This window comes from Sciurus vulgaris (genome assembly GCF_902686455.1).
Source record: "Sciurus vulgaris genome assembly, chromosome: 15".
Lineage (NCBI taxonomy): Eukaryota > Metazoa > Chordata > Mammalia > Rodentia > Sciuridae > Sciurus > Sciurus vulgaris.
In genome coordinates this window covers 79,197,262-79,218,613 of record NC_136476.1, presented here as the reverse complement: position 1 = coordinate 79,218,613, position 21,352 = coordinate 79,197,262, and the positions used below count along the sequence as shown (strand labels likewise).

Below are 21,352 nucleotides of genomic sequence, written 5' to 3'. Positions count from 1 at the left end.
TTTTACATTTCTGTCCTTTAGGTCTGCCAAAATGTCTGAAAGATCAGATCTCCTTCACTTCAAGTTTGAAAATTATGGAGATTCAATGTTACAAAAAATGAACAAATTAAGAGAAGAGAATAAATTTTGTGATGTTACAGTTCTCATAGATGATATTGAGGTACAGGGGCATAAAATTGTGTTTGCTGCAGGTTCCCCCTTCTTAAGAGACCAGTTTTTACTGAATGATTCCAGAGAGGTGAAAATCTCAATATTACAGAGTTCTGAAGTGGGGAGACAATTGCTCTTATCCTGTTATAGTGGTGTGCTGGAATTCCCTGAGATGGAACTGGTAAATTACTTGACTGCTGCGAGTTTTCTTCAGATGAGCCACATTGTAGAACGGTGCACACAGGCCCTGTGGAAGTTTATAAAGCCAAAACAACCAATGGATAGTAAAGAGGGATGTGAACCACAGAGTGCTTCTCCCCAGTCAAAAGAACAGCAGGGAGATGCCAGAGGCTCCCCAAAGCAGGACTCACCTTGTATTCATCCATCTGAAGACAGTATGGATATGGAGGACAGTGATATTCAGATTGTTAAGGTAGAATCTATTGGGGATGTATCTGAGGTTAGAAGTAAAAAAGATCAGAACCAGTTTATTTCTTCTGAACCCACTGCTTTACACTCATCAGAGCCCCAGCACTCCCTGATTAATTCAACTGTGGAAAACAGAGTAAGTGAAATAGAACAAAACCATCTCCACAATTATGCCCTTTCTTATACAGGCAGTGATAACATCATCATGACCTCAAAAGATGTTTTTGGGCCTAATATTCGAGGTGTAGACAAAGGCTTACAGTGGCATCACCAGTGCCCAAAGTGTACCAGGGTGTTTCGTCACCTGGAGAACTACGCCAACCATTTAAAAATGCACAAACTCTTTATGTGTCTACTCTGCGGCAAGACTTTTACTCAGAAAGGCAACCTTCATCGACACATGCGCGTACATGCCGGAATTAAACCTTTCCAGTGTAAAATCTGTGGGAAAACCTTTTCTCAGAAGTGTTCCTTACAGGATCATCTTAACCTTCACAGTGGAGATAAGCCCCATAAGTGTAACTATTGTGACATGGTTTTTGCACATAAGCCAGTTTTGAGGAAACACCTTAAACAGCTGCATGGCAAAAACAGCTTTGATAATGCCAATGAGAGAAATGTGCAAGACCTCACAGTGGATTTTGATTCTTTTGCTTGTACAACAGTAACAGACTCTAAAGGGTGTCAGCCACAGCCTGACGCAACACAGGTCCTGGATGCAGGTAAACTGGCCCAAGCTGTCCTGAACTTAAGGAGTGATAGTACTTGTGTGAATTGAGTAGGGACTTAATGCTCACAACTAGCAGTGACTGAGAATGTGGCAATAGTCTGAGTCTTTTTAGGAGTGGTTTTGCTAGTTTGACTTCTCTGAAGCCTCTATGCAGGTGGTATGGGGTGAGTGAAAGCACTAATAGACCAGGCAACTTAAACCACTTGGAGTGGTTTTGCCTTCCTTCTGATCTCTCCCATTTTATGTTTTATTTATCCTGTGATGTCTGTTTTCCTTTCCCAAGGAATACTTCCATTTGTCTACCTAATGTTGACTTGTCTTAGACTGACACTGTTTTAAGCTTTTATCAGGCCCAGTCTGAAGGTCACCAACAAATTAATAATATCATCCTATTCTCCATTAATAGATGCTATGCTAGGTGAATAATTTTTCTTTGGCAAAAAAATAGGTTGAGATAATATGGTAATACTGCTGTTGATCTGAGTGTGATAGAACCCTCTGGTTGCCTACTGATAATTCATCCACGTCTGATAAATTAATGAATCTGCTTCCTACCATTTGTACTTGCCTGCAGCTGGCTATCAAGAAGTATGTTGGTTTGTTCTATGCCCTTTTCAACACTATTGTAGCCCAGCTTCATCTCACTGTTCACATAGACCAGAGTACAATCTTTTCAGCAACACCTGGAGACAGATCACCATCAGCAGTGTAATTAACAAAGGACAGAAATGCAGTTAATACAACAGTACTCATATGGAAAGTCTTCCAGGTAGCACATCCCACCAAGAGACCAGATTCTTAAAGTGTAACTTCCTGATGCTTTTGAAATTGTGATTGCTTCAGGCACATTTGAAATGTGCTAAAGAATAATGGTTTCTCTAGAAAGGGGGCTGTTGAGGAGGCTCTGAACTTTGCATCAGAGTTTAGCCATCAGAAAGGTGAGTTTGGCTATTAGAGTTTTGTCCAGTACACTATAAGTATCTCAATTTTCCTTTCATCATATCTTTATTCCTAAAATATATGGAAAAAGTTAACTGGAACACAGAGGAACAATCTGCATTCAGAACAATGTTGTATTCAAATACCCCTCCTAAAGGTACTCCATCCCACTTTCCCACCTTCAATGGATTGATAATACAAAGTTGATCTTCCAGTATGGAAAAACAAAACAACTGTTTCTCCCACAGCACATTTCAGACATAAATTTTAAGTCTTTTATTTGTTTAAGACACCCTGAGTTGGATTTAGGTAATAGGAGCATGAAGAGTACTTAGAGAATCTTAGGAGATCATTTATTCCACCTCTTTCAATTTAGGTTGGGGCATTGAAAGCTTAGGAGGTGACTTGGCCAAGACTGGCCAAAGTAGATAAGTGATAAATATGAACTAATATCTCCTTACTTCATTATACCTTGACTTAAATTAGTACATGATGGAGAATAATGCATTAGCGAAAAGCTCCCAGTTTGTATTTCACCTTCGTGTTTACCTGTTGGCTTTCTGAGACAGCCTGGATTTTGCCAACACAATATCACAGAAGGACTGACTTATGTTAGTTATTATTTTTTAAGATTTATTTAATTTTTTGCTGGGGATCAAACCCAGAGCATCTTGTGCATGCTTGGCAAGCACTCTACCACTAAGCTACATCACCAGCCTATTAATTATTTTTTAGTTTGTTAAGTATTACATTCTTCCCAAGCAAGTGACTGATAAGTTGAATGTTGGTTAGGGAGGGAAAAAGCAAGTAAGAATGTGAGAAGGCTCCCAATGTGAAATTGATTTGTTTGGAAAAATATTTATTTTGTTTCTTCAGGATTTTGTTTTTATTTTTGAGCAATGAGAATGCATGCAAAGATAATCAAAAGTTAGGCTAATTCATATAGTCTGATGGGTTATAATTTGATACAGTTACATGTGAGTCAAATTTGAAGTATATTTCTCATTTAAAAATTTAAAATGAGAATACAGTTGAGTGATGAGACCACTAGGTACCTTATATGTCCAGCATTACTCATTATTATGTTCTAATGCTGCTTCCTAGCATTCTAATTGGTATATGATCCAAAGACTATCAATTCTATGCAACAGTGAGCCTACAGTATCAACCAGTGTTGTTATTTTCTCTGAACATCATTTCTTCACAGGAAAATTTCAATATGGAATACTTCCTTTGGTCATATGCATGTCCTGTTTTTGTACTAGTGTGAAGACTGAAAGGCATGGGTTCAAATATGATTGGTCTCTTTGGTTGGAGACTATTTGGTTGGAGTTCAAACTTTTTTTTTTTTTTTTAAATGCTGGGGATTGAACCAAAGGCCTTGTGTATGCTGAGCACATGCTCTACCACTGAACTACACCTTCAGCCTCAAGAAACATTAAGCACCTACTGTTGCCAGGCACTATATAGATAATGAGGATATGAAGGTAAGATTTGATAAGGTCCCTGCCCTCACGGACCTTATAGTCTTATGTGGTCTAAGGGAGACAAGGTCTCAATTTGATTTTCTAGTAAGAAAAACTGCCTTGTTTTCTTTGATCACTTAAAGCATTTTTGTGATTTTTCTGTTAGTAAAACTTTTAGTTCTCACTTTTTGCTAGTGCAAACCACTGAACTAATCTGCAGTCTCCTCCATTTCTTGGCTGGAGAGGTGTTTTGTTTCTGTGAGACATTTTCTAATTTTGGTGAGTCTTTCCTTTTCTCCTTCTTTGCTTATACATGTTTCTTAGATTATGCTGCAAAGAGTTCAAGTTACTGATATGAAGTAAGTTTTACAGGGGAAGATGACTTTCAAACATAGTCGTGTTCCTATATTGAAGAATTTAAAAATGTTAGTTTTTCAGCATTTGTATTTTATCCATCCCCAGGATAATTAAAAAGGAGAAAGGACTCTTTTCCAGCTTGGTTTTTAAAAAAATTACTGTGTCTCAGTTATTTATTTATTATTTAATTTTAAAGACAAACTCCACACTGAAGTGGTTCTGAGGTAAATCGGATGTGGTTTTAATTTGTCTTAGTTTCTTCATTAGATCTACGATGGAAGGTGACCAGTGTCACCACTTCTAAAATCTTGTCCTAAACAAACCACCCAGAACATTTTATTTCAGCTCATGAATAGCTGTTCTAAATCTGTTGTATGTTAGACATACTATGAACTACCTCTTCACTTATTATGGGGAAGTTTCCTTAATAAAAGTGTGACAATTAAAACTCTGGTGTCAGTGATTTACTTTCTTATTCTCTCCCCTCCTGCTTTTTCAGTTGCTTGAATTTGAATCCAGAATGTTTCTATTATTTAAAATACATATTAATTATGCTGAGTATACTTTCAGAAGGAAATATGGGCAAACCAAAATGAGTTATTACTGGAGTCTTGTTATTTCCATGAAAATTTGCTGAGTAGATAAAGCAGCTGTTTCAAAAATTGGTTGAGACATTCCTTCATTCCACAAATATTTTATGCTACTAAGTACCAAACTCTAGGAAAGCAAAATCAGGAAGCAATGTCTTAAATACCTCCTCCTGTATGGGACACAAATATCAATGCACAATACAGGTATGATAAGTGCAGTACTGACAGCAGGCAAAAGGATTACGGGGCTGGGAACCAATTAACAGGATGGCTGGAGGGATGGTGTGTTGAAGGATAAGTGGGAAGAAGTGCTTGGTGCGTCTAAACCCGCTGCTCTCACCCTCAATTCTTTTTGAGCTGGGAATGTAGCTCAACCGTGGAGTCTTGCCTTTCACGAGCGAGGCTCTGGATTTAATCCAGCGAGAAACAGGTAAACGCAGGACCAAAGAGGGTGGGGAGCGGACTTGACGCTATGTTGCTGTATTCAGATTGGACCCAGATCCTGATGGCACAGCTAGGCAATCTTGAACACTGAGCCCTGTGGTGGTTTTTCCTTTCCTCCGCCACTTTTCGGGATGTAAATGGCCCTGTAAAGGGAAGCCCCGCCCCGTAGTAGTCCGTAAGGACCCATCACGGGTTCCGGCGTTGGGTACTGCGGCAACGTGCCACAACCCAACTTCACACCCGTCTCCAATTCGGATGTTGGGGAGGACTCACGAAGGGGAGTGACTCGCGTGCCGAAACTGGGAAGAAGAAAGGCTCGCTGGCATTCGGGCGCTTTTCTGTCGTTCCAGGAGCGAGGGGACTGAGGAGAAACCGTCTCAAATGTCCTTCCGGGGCGCCAAGGCCCCCGTGAAGAATAACGCTGGTTGACACCGGATGTGTTTCCTCCCAGGCTAAGTCCACCTTCCGGCCCGGCCGCCGCTACCGCGGAAGCCTCAGCCCCGGTTTTCTGGGTCGGTAAGTGAACTACTAGGCGATTCGCCAGGTGGCGAGACCTGAAGAGGAGGAGGAGGAGGGCGGCAGGGCGCGGCCGCCGAGAGGTTAATCGGGTGCTGTAGTCCCTCAGCCGACAGGGCTTTGGCCCTCGGCTCGTGGCGTACGCGGAGCTGCAGGGTCGCCCCGGCTACCTGTGATGCAGCGCTAGGTCTACAGTGTTGCCCGCGCTCTTCCTGCTGCGCGTGGGCCCCCCCGGCTCACGGAGAAACTTGGAGGACTCAGGCGACTGACCCTGTGGGAGAAGGCCCTTTGGTCTCATTTGTTTTAGGTTAAAGGAGCCTAATCACGAGCTGCAAAAAAGAGCTGGAAGAGCGAATATAATAGCAATGCAGAGGTGTATTTAGGTGTTTCTGTCCGAGCGATGATGAAAAATTTAGTCTCTAAGGAACTTAGAGTATGACAAATAGGAGATAAAGATGTAAAAATGAATCAAGCTCAAATACTGAAGGATCGTGCATTCTTTTTAAGAACTAATGGCCATCCTGAGGTGAAGGAGAGCAATGGAGAACTTAAATCAGAAGAGAGACTTATAAAAAGAAAAAAAAATAATGACGTTAATTCGGGTGGAAATCAGGAGGGTATTTTGTAATATAGGAGAGTGTTAATGTCGAGGAGGTCTGGGGGAAAACATGGTAGTGATCCATGTGAACAGGCCTGAGAACCTGTAGTAGAGGTGGGGAACAGAAGGTCTGTACATTAAGGTTTCTAATTTGGGATATTATGCTAAGTTTACTTTTTGGTGATCACTACACCTGTTCCTGGATATTAAAATTACGTGTTCTTGATCTTAAGGCGTATAAAATTTAGCCAAGGAGACAAATCTAGAAACTGCTCCCTACAATTCAGTGCAATAGGTGTTGTAGCAAAATATGAGAAATGTGTCTTGAGATCAGAGACCATTATAATTCTCTGGATTTTGAGATGGTGATAGAGGGGTTCACTCTTAGCACCCAGAGTAGAATTTGGGTCTTTTTTCCATTTCACGTTTGGGTTTTGTGAGGAAGGAAATTGTTCTTACTATCACAGCTAGAAGCAGCGGTTCCCTGTCATCAATGCGTTCCCTTACATCAATGTTTGTGTTTTATTCTGCTTAGATTTTGACCATGGCTGCTGAGTCTGATGTTCTCCACTTCCAGTTTGAACAACAAGGAGATGTGGTCTTGCAGAAAATGAATCTTTTGAGGCAGCAGAATTTATTTTGTGATGTATCAATTTATATTAATGACACTGAGTTCCAGGGTCACAAGGTGATATTGGCTGCTTGTTCCACTTTCATGAGAGATCAGTTTTTACTCACACAATCAAAACATGTCAGAATCACCATTCTGCAGAGTGCAGAAGTTGGCAGAAAATTGTTGCTCTCTTGCTACACTGGAGCACTTGAAGTAAAAAGGAAAGAGCTTTTGAAATACTTGACTGCTGCCAGTTACCTTCAGATGGTTCACATTGTGGAAAAGTGCACAGAAGCTTTGTCAAAGTATCTGGAAATTGATCTAGCTATGAAAAACAACCAACACACTGACCTATGTCAGTCTTCTGATCCAGATGTTAAGAATGAAGAAGAAAATTCTGAGAAAGACTGTGAGATAATTGAAATTTCAGAAGATAGCCCCATAAACATAGATTTCCATGTTAAGGAAGAGGAAAACAATGTGTTACAGGCCACAGTAGAGAGCTTGACATCTGAGAGCAAGGAAATGAAGTCACCAGAGCTGTCCCCAGTAGATATAGGTTTTAAAGACAATGAAATTTGTATCCTCCATGTAGAATCTATCAGTACAGCTGGTGGAGAAAATGAGCAGTTTTCACAGCCTTGTACCTCATCAAAAGGAAGCATGTATTTCTCTGAAACACAGCATTCATTGATCAATTCTACTGTGGAGAGCAGAGTAGCAGAAGTTCCTGGGAATCAAGGCCAGGGTTTATTTTGTGAGAATACTGATGAAAGTCATGGTACAGCAAATGAGATTCAGAACCTGGAGGAAAGTTACTCACTGAGGCACCAGTGTCCCAGGTGTCCTCGAGGGTTTCTTCACGTTGAAAACTATCTACGCCACCTTAAGATGCATAAACTGTTCTTGTGCTTACAATGTGGGAAAACGTTTACACAGAAGAAAAATCTTAACCGGCACATACGAGGGCACATGGGCATTCGGCCCTTTCAGTGTACCGTGTGCTTGAAGACCTTTACTGCTAAAAGCACACTTCAGGACCACTTGAACATACACAGTGGGGATCGGCCATACAAATGCCATTGTTGTGATATGGATTTCAAGCACAAATCTGCTCTCAAAAAGCATTTAACCTCTGTTCATGGCAGAAGCAGTGGTGAAAAATTACCTAGGCCTGATCTTAAAAGGCAAAGTCTACTATAATTGGAATCATGGACTTCCTTGATAAACTTTGTATCATTCTCATAGACTTTAGAAATGCAGTATTTGTAATGTTTTGTCATCCCTACCCCCTGCCTTTCTAGGTTTTATTTTTTAGGTCTGCCTACACATGTTATTCTTTCTGAACTTTTCAAAGTTCCAGAAAATTGTGAGAGGCACGTTTTAAATATATAAAGCTATAGGACTCTGCCTTATCTTGTACATTATATATATACGTTCCAGTGGTACACTTTGAGAAAAAGTATTCTATTCAAATATTCTTGATTCTGACGACAGAGGTATTTGCAGTATTTGCAGATTCTGATTTGTAGTCTCTAGATAATTGATTTAAGTGTTAAACCCAACTATATCATAACTTTAATGAATTAGAATGATGAGGAAATAAATTTTAAGATGCACTATTATTCATTCATTAATAGTCTGGGGATTAATTAATTAATTCCCTGGGGATCGAACCCAGGGCCTTGTGCTTACAAGCCAAGCACTCTACCGACTGAGCTATCTCCCCAGCCCCACTAGTCATTTTAAGAACAGGTATGACCAGGAAAATTTTTTTCTTTTCTAGCCAATGCTCCTGGATCTAAGCTAAACAAACACCAAAATACCTATTATTTTAAATTATAAAGGAACACAATTCAGATTTACTTTGGAATAGAATTCTCTTAGAAAATGTTAAATTACTTAAAATGCTTTCCTTTTTATTAGTTTTCATTATATGTATTTTAGAATTACTAACTAGACTCTTGAATTTACTTAATACGGTTGAATTAATTTTGTGACCAAAAAATTAAAAGATTGGCATGAAGGTATGAAAAATACTTATCTTTGAAATTCTGACTTTATCAAAGATATTTGGTCTTCTCTTTTTAAACTGTTCTTAAGTCCCCCCCTTTTTCTTTTTTTCTTTTTTCTTTTTTTTTTTTTTTTGGTTAATGTTAATTTTTTTTTTTTCCCTTTTTGCTGTATAGTTTTATGAATTTGAACACATAAGTTTGTGTACCACCACTACAATTGGGATGTAGAACAGTTCTATCACCTCCCTAATCTCCTTGATGCTGCCTCTTTGTGGTCAGTTCCTCCTAGCTCTAAACCCTGGCAGTAGTTCTTCATCACTATAACTTTGCCTTTTCTGGAATGTCATATAAATGGAATCTTAGTATATTCCCTCTTGAGATTTTTTTCCAACCAGCACATTGCCTTTGAGGTTAATTCATGCATGTATCAATTTTCATTTCCATTTTCCTTTTTGCCAATATGTTAGTTTTAGTTGTCACCAGATGAACGTTTTAAATGTGAATAGCTGCTAGTGTTAGTTATTAGTTATAATATTTTCATTTACTTTGATGCTCTGTTAAACAAAAGTATTACCCATCCCTAGAGTTTGATATTTCCAGAAAAGCACCAAAAGCAAAACCACATGATTACTTTAGTAGGAGTAATATTCTGAGTCAGCTCTGTTAATATCCCTGCCTACATATAAAACAAAACTTGTTTATGTTGTCATAACAAAGATGAAAATATATCACAAGGCAAATCACCTCCTCTAAAATGCAGGGACTACTTTTAGTAAAGAAGCCTGACTGCATATATTTTAACTTTCAAACTTCTCTGCTTTCTCTACTTACCTCAGCTTTATGTAGAATTTCTGCTGTACTTAATTTCTATTGATGTCCTGTCCTACTATATTTTAAAACATAATATACTTTGTACCACTTATAAGAATTTTACGAAGAATCATATTGATTATTATAAGTATAAAATATTGTTCTTGTGATACTTTCGTGGGAAAGATCTTCTCCATAGAATTTTACTCTGGGGAGAGACTTTAAAGAATCTAGGTCTCATATTTGATGAGAAAACTGACTTTATAATCCAGGTCACTAATTAATGACATGGGCAGGTCACCTGTCCTTTCAGCTTTTCTTAATTTTATGTGTAATAACTTTGGTCTTGATAATTTGTAAGATCTTTTCCAGGTCTAAAGTTCTATGATATTATATTTAATTCTTTTGGGGAACAGAAAAGTAGAAAGCAAGAGAGAAGAGTTTTGTATCTATGAATGTTGGTATATAAGTATGCCATTGGAAACAGAATTTTTCTAAAGTAGTGTTTTTCTTCCACTGGATAATATAATAGTTCAGTGCTTCATTTTTTTTCCCATTTGACTAAGAGTGGCCATTTATAGTTGTGAAGATATTTCCCTTTCAGGAATAGTTTGTGATTGAAGTACTTATTTTTCCTTACTAGGATGAAATTTTGAAGGGAAGGGCTAGGGATAGGAGAAGAGGGTGAAATAAAGTAAACTGATTTTTTTTAGGAATTGGCATCTACTATCTTGGCTGTTTGAGACAAATTTGGTTGAAAATAGGTTTCATGTGTGCCTTGTAAGATTGTTGTAAATTTTTTTGTGTGCACTTTGAGATTTTTGCTTCAGGGGAAGGGTGTTATGTAAAAGTGGTGGTGGTTATTTATATTATTTATTCCTGTTAAGTAGAACAGTGATCTTAAAACATTCCTAGGAGAGTATGTTTGCATGATGTGTCTTAAAAGTTGCAGGCAAATGGAATCATTTTTAATAGGTATGACAAAGTGAAGCGTAGAATTTATTCATTTAAAATACTCACTTTTAGTTGTTTCTGTTTTTGGTAAGAAAATTATGTGTTCAATCTTTTTATTTACTGCTTTTATATATGTAAAAGACCTTGAAAGGTAGTTGTTACTTTATTGTAAGAGAAAATCCTTGCCTTTTTTTCTTGGATGTAACTAGCTTTTTATGTTTACATAAAAAATAATAAAGTGGAAGTGGGAATAGAGAACTTTGTGTTTTGCCTATATCTATGAATTTTGGGACACAATTTCTCCTATTTATCTAAGCATTCACTCCAGAAATACTTGTTGAGTCTTTGATTACCTGTACTTGAATCTATGTATAAAACAAGAATCCTAGGCTGGGGCTGTAGTTCAGTGGTAGCTTGCCTTGCACATGTGAGGCAGTGGGTTCAATCCTCAGCACCATGTAAAAATAAAGATATCATGTCCATCTACCACTAAAAAACATTTTAAAAACAAAAATCCCTGCTCTTATGAGACTTTTATTCTAGTGGAGAGAGACAAACAGTAAAGAAGTAGAATTAAAGTATGTCACATTTTGAAAACAAATTTGAAGATAGAGATAGGGAGTCCAAGGAAGGTGGGTTGGGCTTGTAATTTTACATGTAGTAATCAGTCTGCTTTTGAAAATCGGGTATATTCCATTGTCTTGTGGAATAGAAATAATTGTGTGTGTATATATATGTATATACATGTATATATATGTGTATATACATAATATAATTTATGTGTTGATATACTTAATGTATGTCTTCACTTACATATGTCTTCACATATATATAGGTCTTCAATAGAATTGAAAAATACAATAGGTTAGAAAGCAACTGTATTTAAAATCGCCCAGCCCTCTCCAGTCGAAAATATAAAAATGTACTGTTGATTGTTATGTATTTCATGTAGCGAAGACAATGAAAAGGATAACAATACATACATATAAGAAAAGTCCGATAGGGGCCAATGAATTTTTCCAAAAGCACTTATCTTTCCTTGTCATACAGGAGGTATAGCCTTATATTTTTAAAGTTCATTATATAACCTTTTCCATATTATAGTTAATGTTTGGTTTACTTCCAGAGATCTTTTTGTTGGACATCTGGTTCCACATTGAAGGAGCTCAGGGTTTTCTCTTTAATAACGAGATCAGGGAGGTGTGGATAGCTGCCAATTAAACACTTGCATTTTGGTGTTTTTGTTTTGTGATTGGCAGATTACTTGGTAACGATGTGAAAGGATTGAGGGATCCAGTCAGCATTTCGTTACAGGAGAGTGAAGTAGGAAGTAACAAAGATGTATCACAGATTCTGCTCAAAGAACACGCTTTTCACGATGGGAGACTGACAGTACCTCAAGTCAGTGTCTAGCAGGCGCAGATGAATGCACAGGGAGTTTCCCATCAATCCCTTCGCCTTGCCTAGAATTCCTCACAGCAGTCCCACAGTGCTCTGGGGCCTCTTCATCACGTGATGAGGGTGGATTGGCTCGCCCAGAGCGAAGCCAATGCGCAGTTCAGGTGGCAGGGACTACTACGCTTCTCTTTCACCTCACCAACTCCCGGGCTTGCGTAATCTCGCGTGGACTGGAGAGAATCTTCTCGCGAGATCTAAGTCGGGATCCCTCCAGGTCCGCCTCCGTGGTGAGGAGGAGGAGGAGGAGAAGGAGGAGGAGGAGGAGGAGGGAGGAGGAGGAGGAGGCCCCGCCGCGGCCTTCGCCGCCGCCAACGGGGCTGTCCCTGTAGCTCCCGATGGAGTTTGAGGCCGTGAAACCGCCGCCGAGCTCTGCCCCGGCGAGACGAGGCGCCTCCGTCGCCGAGCCGCGCCGTCGCGGGGCTCCCGGGAGCGGCCCTTAGCGACCCCGCCCGGGCCCCCTCAGGTAGGGCGGGGGCGGCACGATGCGGCTCGGGCCCCAGCCCGGGTGCCCGGTCCCCAGCGGTCGGGCGGGAGACCTGTGTCAGCCCGGGGGCCTGTGCACTGCTGCTGCCGGAACCCCGAGGGTTGGGAACTGAGGGCCGCACCTGACACTCGGACGGAACCCGGGGCCTGAGGAGGCCCCTGTCTCGGGTAGGGCTTTTTCGATGCGGAGCGACCGGCTCAAATGGCCACCTTCCTCCAATACTGGCCAAGAGGACGCTCTGACCACTAAGGAACCCACCCAAACGAAGGCCAGGTTTCCCTCTCCAGTTCCTCCCCCAGTTAGAGGGGACTTTGGAAGAGGTCCTCGAAATCTGCTCCTCTTCGGGCTTTTCGTGTTTCTGCCCTGGGGCTCCCCGAGACCCTCGCGCAGGGATGGTGGAGGCGATGTGAGTGGTGTAAATAGGGACCCTAGCCAAACAATGCCCTGGGAGGGCTTAACCTCCCTGGAGGGAGATGGGCCGACCCGAGGGGTTGCACAGAGGATCTGACTGGAAGCAATGGCATGAAACACAGCCAGGGGATTCTGCTATGGCTTTCTTCTTCCCCCCTTTCGTGTATTTTTTTCCTTGGGGAAGCCTCTTGAGAAGACTCTTCCACCATCTTAGAAGAATGGTAGAGAGCATCTTTGTTTCTCTTAGAAGCAGCTTTACTTTTCTCTAGCCTTAGCTTTCAGGAAGGGAGGAGATGAGGGTAGCTGTCATTTCCATCCTTCAAATCACCAGTTTAAGATATCGGCATAGAACCTTCACACCAAAATAGTCTCAAGTAATCCCTGACATAAAGTAGATCTAATCCAGTGATTCTCAGCCTGTTTTATATTTTCATAAAACCCACCTGGGTTCTCATTTTAACTCCTACTGGCCTCTTACTAGGTCCATTCTTTGTCATTTCTACTCTTTCCCCACGCACCGTGATCAGAATGACTTTGTATCTTAAATAAAGTGCTTAAGTCATTTCCATTTTTGTTTTAGTCAAAACTTTTAAGTTCCAATAGAACTTTTGATTAACCTGAGGAAGCTAATATTGCTAAACTGAAGCGATATAATTTCATCCAAAAGCAAAGAAATATGTTTTAGTTAGCCAGTGCAATCTTTTTATAGTTAAATATGTACAGACTAAGTTAAAGCTTTTGAATCAGTAAGTGTAGTGCGTGGATTCTCTTGTTTTGAGCTTCTTTTTATCTGGTTTAGAGCTAATCAAACATCCCCGTCTTCTTGTTTACTTTCACATCTTGTTAAATACTGTTCTACACTATTGCCATTTTTGTTGATTTGGAGATTTATGTTTTCTAAATTCTAGAGTTTGGAAAATTGCTAGAAGGGCAAAATGTTTAACATATATTCCAGTCATGTTTAGAAAAAGCGGATGTTATCATTCAAGCAGGCTTTTATTCTCCGATGATCTAATTGCAGTTGTGTTCAATAGGGGATCCTTTGAGTTACTCCTGATCTGTTATTACTGTTGTTTAACCTGACATGTAAGAAGACTTATGTCCTTTGTTCATATTTTCATTAATTCACATTCTGCTTTTGTAATTTGCAGTCTTCCACTTGACAAAGCATTTTTCTTTGCACAGGATTTTATATTCAAAGATAGAACATAAACTGTGATAGTTTGAAATGTTAAATAAACTTAAAACAAGTTGTATTAAGAACTTGCTTATCATTTTGGTTTGGTCACTGAAGTTTCACTTCCTAATGTTGGAAAAAGGAAGCATGGTAAATAAAGCTAGCTGAAAAAAATTTTTAAATTGATGTTTGGCATCCAGTCACATGTCATAAAGAGGAGTTTTGAGTATTCCTTTATAATCCTTGCTAATCTAGAGTTCCTCTGTCCATTACTAACCAGTAGCTATATGTGGCAGTAGAGGACTTGAAACTAGTGCAAATTATAGTGTGCAATAAGTGTAAAAAAACACACCAGATTTTGAAGACTTAATACTAAGTGCTCTATTAATATTTCAATTTTTTTTCATCTTTTATATGGTAGTTGGTATTGAACGCAGGAATTTTCTACAAATCTCTGAGCTACGTCCCCAACCTTTTTATTTTTATTTTAAGATAAGGTCTCACTAAGTTGCCCAGGCCGGTCTGGAACTTGGGATCCATCCAAGTCTCAGCCTTATGGGTAGCTGGTATTATATGGGTGTGCCACCATGCCCTGTTCAATAATTTTTTTATATTGAGTACATATTAAAATCATATTTTAGATAAATTGGGCTAAATAAAACAAATTAATTTCACTTTTTTTTATTGTGACTGAGAAAATTTTAAATTATTTGCTTTCCTGTATTTTTGGTGTTGGGGATTGAATAGTCTCGCACATGCTAAACATTTACTCTTATCACTGAGCTACACCTCCAACCCCTTGCATTATGTATTTATCGAACATTGCTTTTGTAGAGCAGTACTACTATTTCAAGAAATGAGTTAACTGAATAAAAGTAGGCATATGAGTTTGGGAAGGTAGCTGAGTGGTTGATCACTTTGCATTCGTGAAACCCTGGATTTGATCCCTAGAACCACAGTCAGTTAATCAATAAATGTAGATAGATGAAAACCAGAAGTAGATACATGAAAACCTGACAGTATAATCTTATAATTAGAAAAATCAAAGAGCTAAAGACTTTGGTAATAAGAAAGAGAAGGTTATCAAGTAGCCATTATTTGATAGGCAGAAACAAATACCCAAGTTCCTGTTCAAAAATAATTTATCTTTGAAGTCTAGTTGGAGTAGAAATTTACCTTATTTCCCTGTGAGTAGGCATTGAAAGTTATATTTCATATTTAAAGAACTGAGTTTCAACCCCATAACTGATTTAAGAAATAAAAGTCTTACATAGTCTATAACTTAAAGTCACATGTATTCACAGTCTTTAATATTATAATTCAGTTTTTCTTCAATCCTTCTGAAATGTTTGGATACTGAGTTTTAGCATTTACAGATTATTTCGATTATTTTTGTTTGCTTTTTTTTTTTAGGTTAAGACCTAATTTGTACTTAAGTCCAAGGTAATTATTTTAAAGTTTTCTGAATTGACACATACTGTTATCCATTTCAATAGCTTATAATCCTCACCTGGTGTTAACTAGAATGAAAACTTTTAATTTACATACCTGAGCTCTAATATTTATATTTTTAAACAGAATTATAAAATAATATGCATATATGTGTCTGCATATACATAAAAAATATGTGTATATATGTATACACACACACACACACAGTAAAAAAGGCATAAACTTCACTCTGACATTTTGAAATCAAATGCCATGGTCCTGAATTGGCTGCATAATATGGTGAACTAATAACAGAAAATGAAAGTGCTTGGCTGGTATGCAGTTTGCTCTTAATAAAGTGGTTTGTAATTTGCATCATTTGACAGATGTGTATTTGTCTTCTTATTTTATGAGTTAGTCCCCTTAGCATGGAACTTATGGCTTCAAAAATTATGTGAGGGAAAATTTATTTAAGGTTTCACCCCTACTTTAGTGTTTCTTTGTTTTGTTTTATTGTCTTTTGTTAGAAACTAGTAACTAAAATTAATTATTATAAAAATTGGAATGTTTTTCTTAAATAATCTCTATAGTATTTAGGGTCATGGACTTTTATCCATTTTTTCCCCCACTTGAAATGTTTTAGGAATATATTTTAAGATGAATACTTCAGTGTTAACTATAAATGTTAATAGCAGTTTAGACTTCCATACAGTCAAATGATACAATACAGTACTGGGGTTGTAGCTCAGTAGAGCACTTGCCTAGCAGATGTGAGACCCTGGGTTTAATCCTCAGCACCACATAAAAATAAATAAATAAAATAAAGGTATTGTGTCCATCTACAACTAAAAAATGAAAATTAAAAAAAAAAACAAGTCACCATGAAATGTACTTATATAAGCCTGGACTGTTTACAAATTAACATATTCTTAACTCTCTATGGTTCATTTATAAACTTCTTTAAAAGAACTATTAGGACAATAGGATGTCCATCATTTGGGGTAGTTATAAAAATATTTTCTAGGCAGATGTATACTTACCATTTTTAAAACTCAATTTTGTCCTAATTAAACATTTTAATGGACTATGTAAGGTTTTTTGTGTGTTTTAGATAAAGGTTTATTTTTGTCTTATGGAATCTAATTTATTCGTAATGGTACTGAACAAAAATTCTTTTTAAAAAATTCATAATATCAGATTATATAAGGAAAATTTAGTTCGTAATTTTGTTGTCAGAAAGTTAGAATCTGGCATATAGCAGGAGGAAAATTTTACAGAATTATTACCAAACTTTGTTAGTTTTTGTTTGTTTGTTTCCAGTTCTGGAGGTTCAACCCAGGGTCTCCCACATGCTAGGCAAGTGCTCTACCACTGAGCTATGTCCCCAACTTTTTTTGTTTATCTTTTAAAGATGTTAATTCAGTTTTTGGTAGAAATTAAACTTCTCAGCATTAATTTTACTAAAAGTTCTGATTTTCTTATATCTAAAAAGACATATTAGGGCTATTAAAAGAAAGAACTATCAAGTGTATTCTGGAATACAGTAGTTAGAAAAATGAAGAAAGAGTTTTTGCTGTGCTTCCGGTTACCCAGTGGACTGAGACCCCCTAATCCACAGAATTAACATTTCCAAATAAGAAACCATTGTGGAAAGTTTTTGTCAATTGAAGTTATTAACTAACTTAGGGCTCTCAATAGTAGATTTAAGACAAAATTAATTCTTGCTTAGATTTGTAAATTTTCCCTGTATAATTTTGCAACATAGGAAACGACATTAAATACATTAGTTTTAGGAAGTTATTGGTTCACCTGCTTAGTGCTCATTTTTAAAGTTGGAAGCAAAGTAACTGATTTTTAGATTGCTGGCTTTAATCAGTGTGGCAATGAAAAGGTGAATGGTGTAAAAATAAATTGTAATTCATAAGATTTGCATTAGAATTTTGAGAAAAAGTTTGTATAGGGTGCTTTTTACATAGCAAGATGGTTTTACCAAGATATTTTTAGAATCTCAGTTTTTGTGAACATAAAAACATAACAAAGTCTAATAGAATTCATTTTTATTTTGGAATAGTAGGAAATGCTTTCAGTTATCTACTTTTCTATCCTGAGTCTGGTTACATTTTAAAACATCTAATTTCTGTAACTAATATATGTAGGTGGTAAACATTCCTGTGAAATAAAATATTAGCTCTTTAATTGCCCTAAATACCTAGATTTCTTGTTCACCAGAGAGCCTTTGTCATACTTACATAAGTTTTGAATTGAAAAATACAGAAAATTTGTGAAATTTAAAGTTAGTATACTGTCTTACTTTACTAAAAATTATAAGTAGATTTTAATCTTAGAAATAAAATTGTTATTTTTCTAGTTCCTTTCCAGTTTTAAATCATATGCATGTCGCTTTTCCTGAATTTATAATCTTAGCAAAGATAAAAATTTGTTTTGCATATTTTCTGCTTAGAATTATTAGATAAGAATAGTGTTTTGTTTTTCTGTATCTTCCTTACTGAATCTGACAGATTTCGGTTCTACTCATAAGCCACTAAATAATATAGTTTTGTCAGAAGTGTTATAGTGAATTACTACAAGATTTTAAGGATTTTCTGTGTGTTTCTTTGGCACCGTACTTTTTAGTCACGATTCTTTCATTTATGGACAGACAGCTCTGTCATCACAATCTTTTCTTACGCGTAGATTTTCTTTACCTCAGTTAGCCTCTGAGTCAAGTCCTGACCAGGGATTTCCTCTTTCAGGTGACCAGGCTGCCTCCTTTACATCTGACTTGACTACAATATTGTTCCTATCAATAGTTTTCAAAACTTACTCTTAAATCTCAATATATTTTGGGGTAGTGGTTATCCAAGAAAAACATTTAAGAAAAACAAACTAGCAGTCCGAAATAATTTGTGTTCCTAAAAATGAAATGTGGAAAATTAATCTTAATTTTTTTATGATCATTAAGAAAAATACATAAAACTTTTGATGGCTACTATGTGAGCAACCAATAGAGAGTGTAGTTGAAAGGAATGCTAACAGTGTATTGTTTGGGGACAAAATTAACACACAGTTTTTGTTTTGTTTTTTGTTTTTTAAAAGGCATCCAAAGCATATAAAACTATTAAGAAGAATTTCAGGTTCTGAAGTGTGACAGTTGACTTTAGCAGTTAACTCTTGAAAGTTGAATGATGAATATGTAGTGAATTCTTACTTTTGTCCACTTCCAGCTTACAAAACACTACACAGCAAAATAATGATCTGCTAGACTGCTAACCCGAGCATCCAGCTTCCACAATGCCTGTGCAGGCAGCTCAATGGACAGAATTTCTGTCCTGTCCAATCTGCTATAATGAATTTGATGAGAATGTGCACAAACCCATCAGTTTAGGTTGTTCACACACTGTTTGCAAGACCTGCTTGAATAAACTTCACCGAAAAGCTTGTCCTTTTGACCAGACTGCCATCAACACAGACATTGATGTACTTCCTGTCAACTTCGCGCTTCTCCAATTAGTTGGAGCCCAGGTAACCTTCAAGACTTCACTAATTTAGTATCTATAATAATTATCCAACATTGTTCATTATTGAGTATGTGTTTAGTGATACTCAAGACATTAATTTTTTTTTGACATTAATGTTTTTGATGTATCTGCTTTTCATGATTTTAATCTTTAAAAAAATGATTTCCTTTAGGTAATATAAACTCTTATGCAAAACCATGAATTCATTGTTTGTAATTTATTTCCTTCAATGCTCTGGTCAAAATTTATATAAGTGGTGCAGGGTGTGGTGGCGCACGCCTGTAATCCCAGCAGCTCGGGAGGCTGAGGCAGGAGGATCATGAGATCAAAGCCAGCCTTAACAAATTAGTGAGGCCCTAACCAACTCAGTGAGACCCTGTTACTAAATAAAATACAAAAATGGGCTGGGTATGTGGCTCAGTGGTTGAGTGCCCCTGAGTTCAATCCCCAGTACCAAAAAAAAAAATTATGTAAGTGGTTTGGGCAATGAGAAACAGTTTACATATGCATACATAATATATATACATAGTATTTATTCATTAGGTGGTATTAAAGGAAAATATAATCAAAGTTCTGGCCATAAACCAATCAACTAGAACACTCAGATGGAGATCTCTTTTTTTTTTTTTAAGTTCAGTTGATTTATAGTAATATAAATGAGAAAATAAGTTCTACTTAAGTGTGTGTGTGTGTGTGTGTGTGTGTGTGTGTCCATGTCCATGACTGAAACACCTGTAATAGAGTGTCAATAACAAATTATATACAATGTCTTAGGCATATGTACTATGGAGTAAATATTTTGTGTTATAATCATATTACTGCATCAGAACAAGAACCTAGATTTATTATAACTACTTTCATTTAATGAGGGACTCCTTACATATGATGGTAAATATTTACTATCTTTTTTTACTCATTCTTATCATAGCTCTTTAGGTAGTTATTATCCCCATTTTACAGATGAAAAGAAGATAAAATTTTGTATATCATACCTTATATAATAAAGCAAGAAAGTAAGGATTTTTCTTATTTATTAGAAAATTTATTAGAAAATTCAATTAACTGAAATACTTCATTTGTTTCCCTTAGTATCTTGATGTTTGAACTTTTCCTTTTAAAGCACAAAATCTGTTTTCAGTATTGATAATCAAGTTTGACACACTGAAATCAAGGTGGCTCTATAAGTGATGATGCTATAATTTAATTGGTAGTATATTTTTCTTAAAGGAGCATAAGCTATTATTGCTTCATGCAAACAGTGGCATTTTAGATTCAGTAAAATACATGGACTTTTTGTAACAGTAGCTACCATTTATTTAGAGTCTGCTATAGGTCAAGTATTATGTTAATATTCCTTATAAATGTTATCTCAGTTGATCCTTAAATAGCTTATTACAAGTCTGTGCAGTGTGACCTCTCTCTCTGCAACCTCATCTACCACTATATTTTACATTGGCCTTCTGGCCATTTCTCAAATATGCCAAGCATATCACCACCTAGGGATTTTGTAGTGACTTTATTTTGGCTTAAAATGTTCATTCCATCTTTTCACATCTTTGTACAAATGTTACAATTCTCAAGGAAGTCTATCCTGACCACTCCACTCCAGTTAAAATTGAGACCCTTTTCTAACATTTCCATTCCTCTCTTATCATTGCTCTGTAATTTTTACTACCTTCTAATGCCCTGTGTATTTTATGTTTTTTATTTATTGACTCTCCTTTTCACTGGAATGTAAGCTCCACAGAGCAAGATATTTTCTGTTTTGCTCACCAAAAGATCCCTAGTGTCTAAAACTGTGCCTGGAACATAAGTACTCCTTAAATATAAATATTTGTTGGATTAAATTGAACTTTCATAAAGGTACCATAAAATATGGATATTCACCTTCATTTTACAGATACAGAATTTATGACAAGGAACAGTTAAATAATCTTCTCAAGATCACTCAGAGAGGTAGCAATTTTTACCCAAGTCTTCGAACCTTTTTAATTCTTGCACTGCAGTGCTGGGGATCAAACCCATAGTCTCATACATGCCAGGCAGGCACTACCACTGAGCTACCTCCCCAGTCCCCGAGTTTGACCTTTCAGAACACTGTCTTCTGATTCTTATATTCTAGCAAAGGGAACAGATTATAAATTTTAAAACCTAACAAGTAAATAATATAGCAGAGTGGTGCTTAACAAATTGCTATGGGGAGAAAATTCATACATTCTTTCTTATTTTTTATTTTGAAATATTTTAGACTTACTAAAAATG

At 37.0% G+C, this 21,352-nt stretch overlaps 3 protein-coding genes across 5 annotated transcripts in view; all 3 read left to right on the top strand.

The window, feature by feature from the left end:
• The first annotated feature begins 21 nt into the window (after window positions 1-21).
• On the top strand, window positions 22-5,389 carry ZBTB26 (zinc finger and BTB domain containing 26). The gene has a single exon (XM_079113810.1). The coding sequence runs from the start codon at window positions 32-34 to the stop codon at window positions 1,355-1,357; it is 1,326 nt and encodes a 441-aa protein (XP_078969936.1). The 5' UTR covers window positions 22-31; the 3' UTR covers window positions 1,358-5,389.
• Window positions 5,390-5,483: 94 nt separating this feature from the next.
• On the top strand, window positions 5,484-10,594 carry ZBTB6 (zinc finger and BTB domain containing 6). The gene is made up of 2 exons (XM_079113816.1): window positions 5,484-5,621; window positions 6,755-10,594. The coding sequence occupies exon 2, from the start codon at window positions 6,764-6,766 to the stop codon at window positions 8,033-8,035; it is 1,272 nt and encodes a 423-aa protein (XP_078969942.1). The 5' UTR covers window positions 5,484-5,621; window positions 6,755-6,763; the 3' UTR covers window positions 8,036-10,594.
• Window positions 10,595-12,317: 1,723 nt separating this feature from the next.
• The window catches only part of RC3H2 (ring finger and CCCH-type domains 2), a 97,819-nt gene continuing 88,784 nt past the window's right edge, over window positions 12,318-21,352 (top strand). For all 3 annotated transcript variants that reach the window (XM_079113741.1, XM_079113740.1, XM_079113742.1), the window contains exons 1-2: window positions 12,318-12,532; window positions 18,797-19,094. In XM_079113741.1, the coding sequence (XP_078969867.1) occupies window positions 18,864-19,094 (231 nt within the window). In that variant the 5' untranslated portion in view covers window positions 12,318-12,532; window positions 18,797-18,863. The remainder of the gene's footprint in view (window positions 12,533-18,796; window positions 19,095-21,352) is intronic.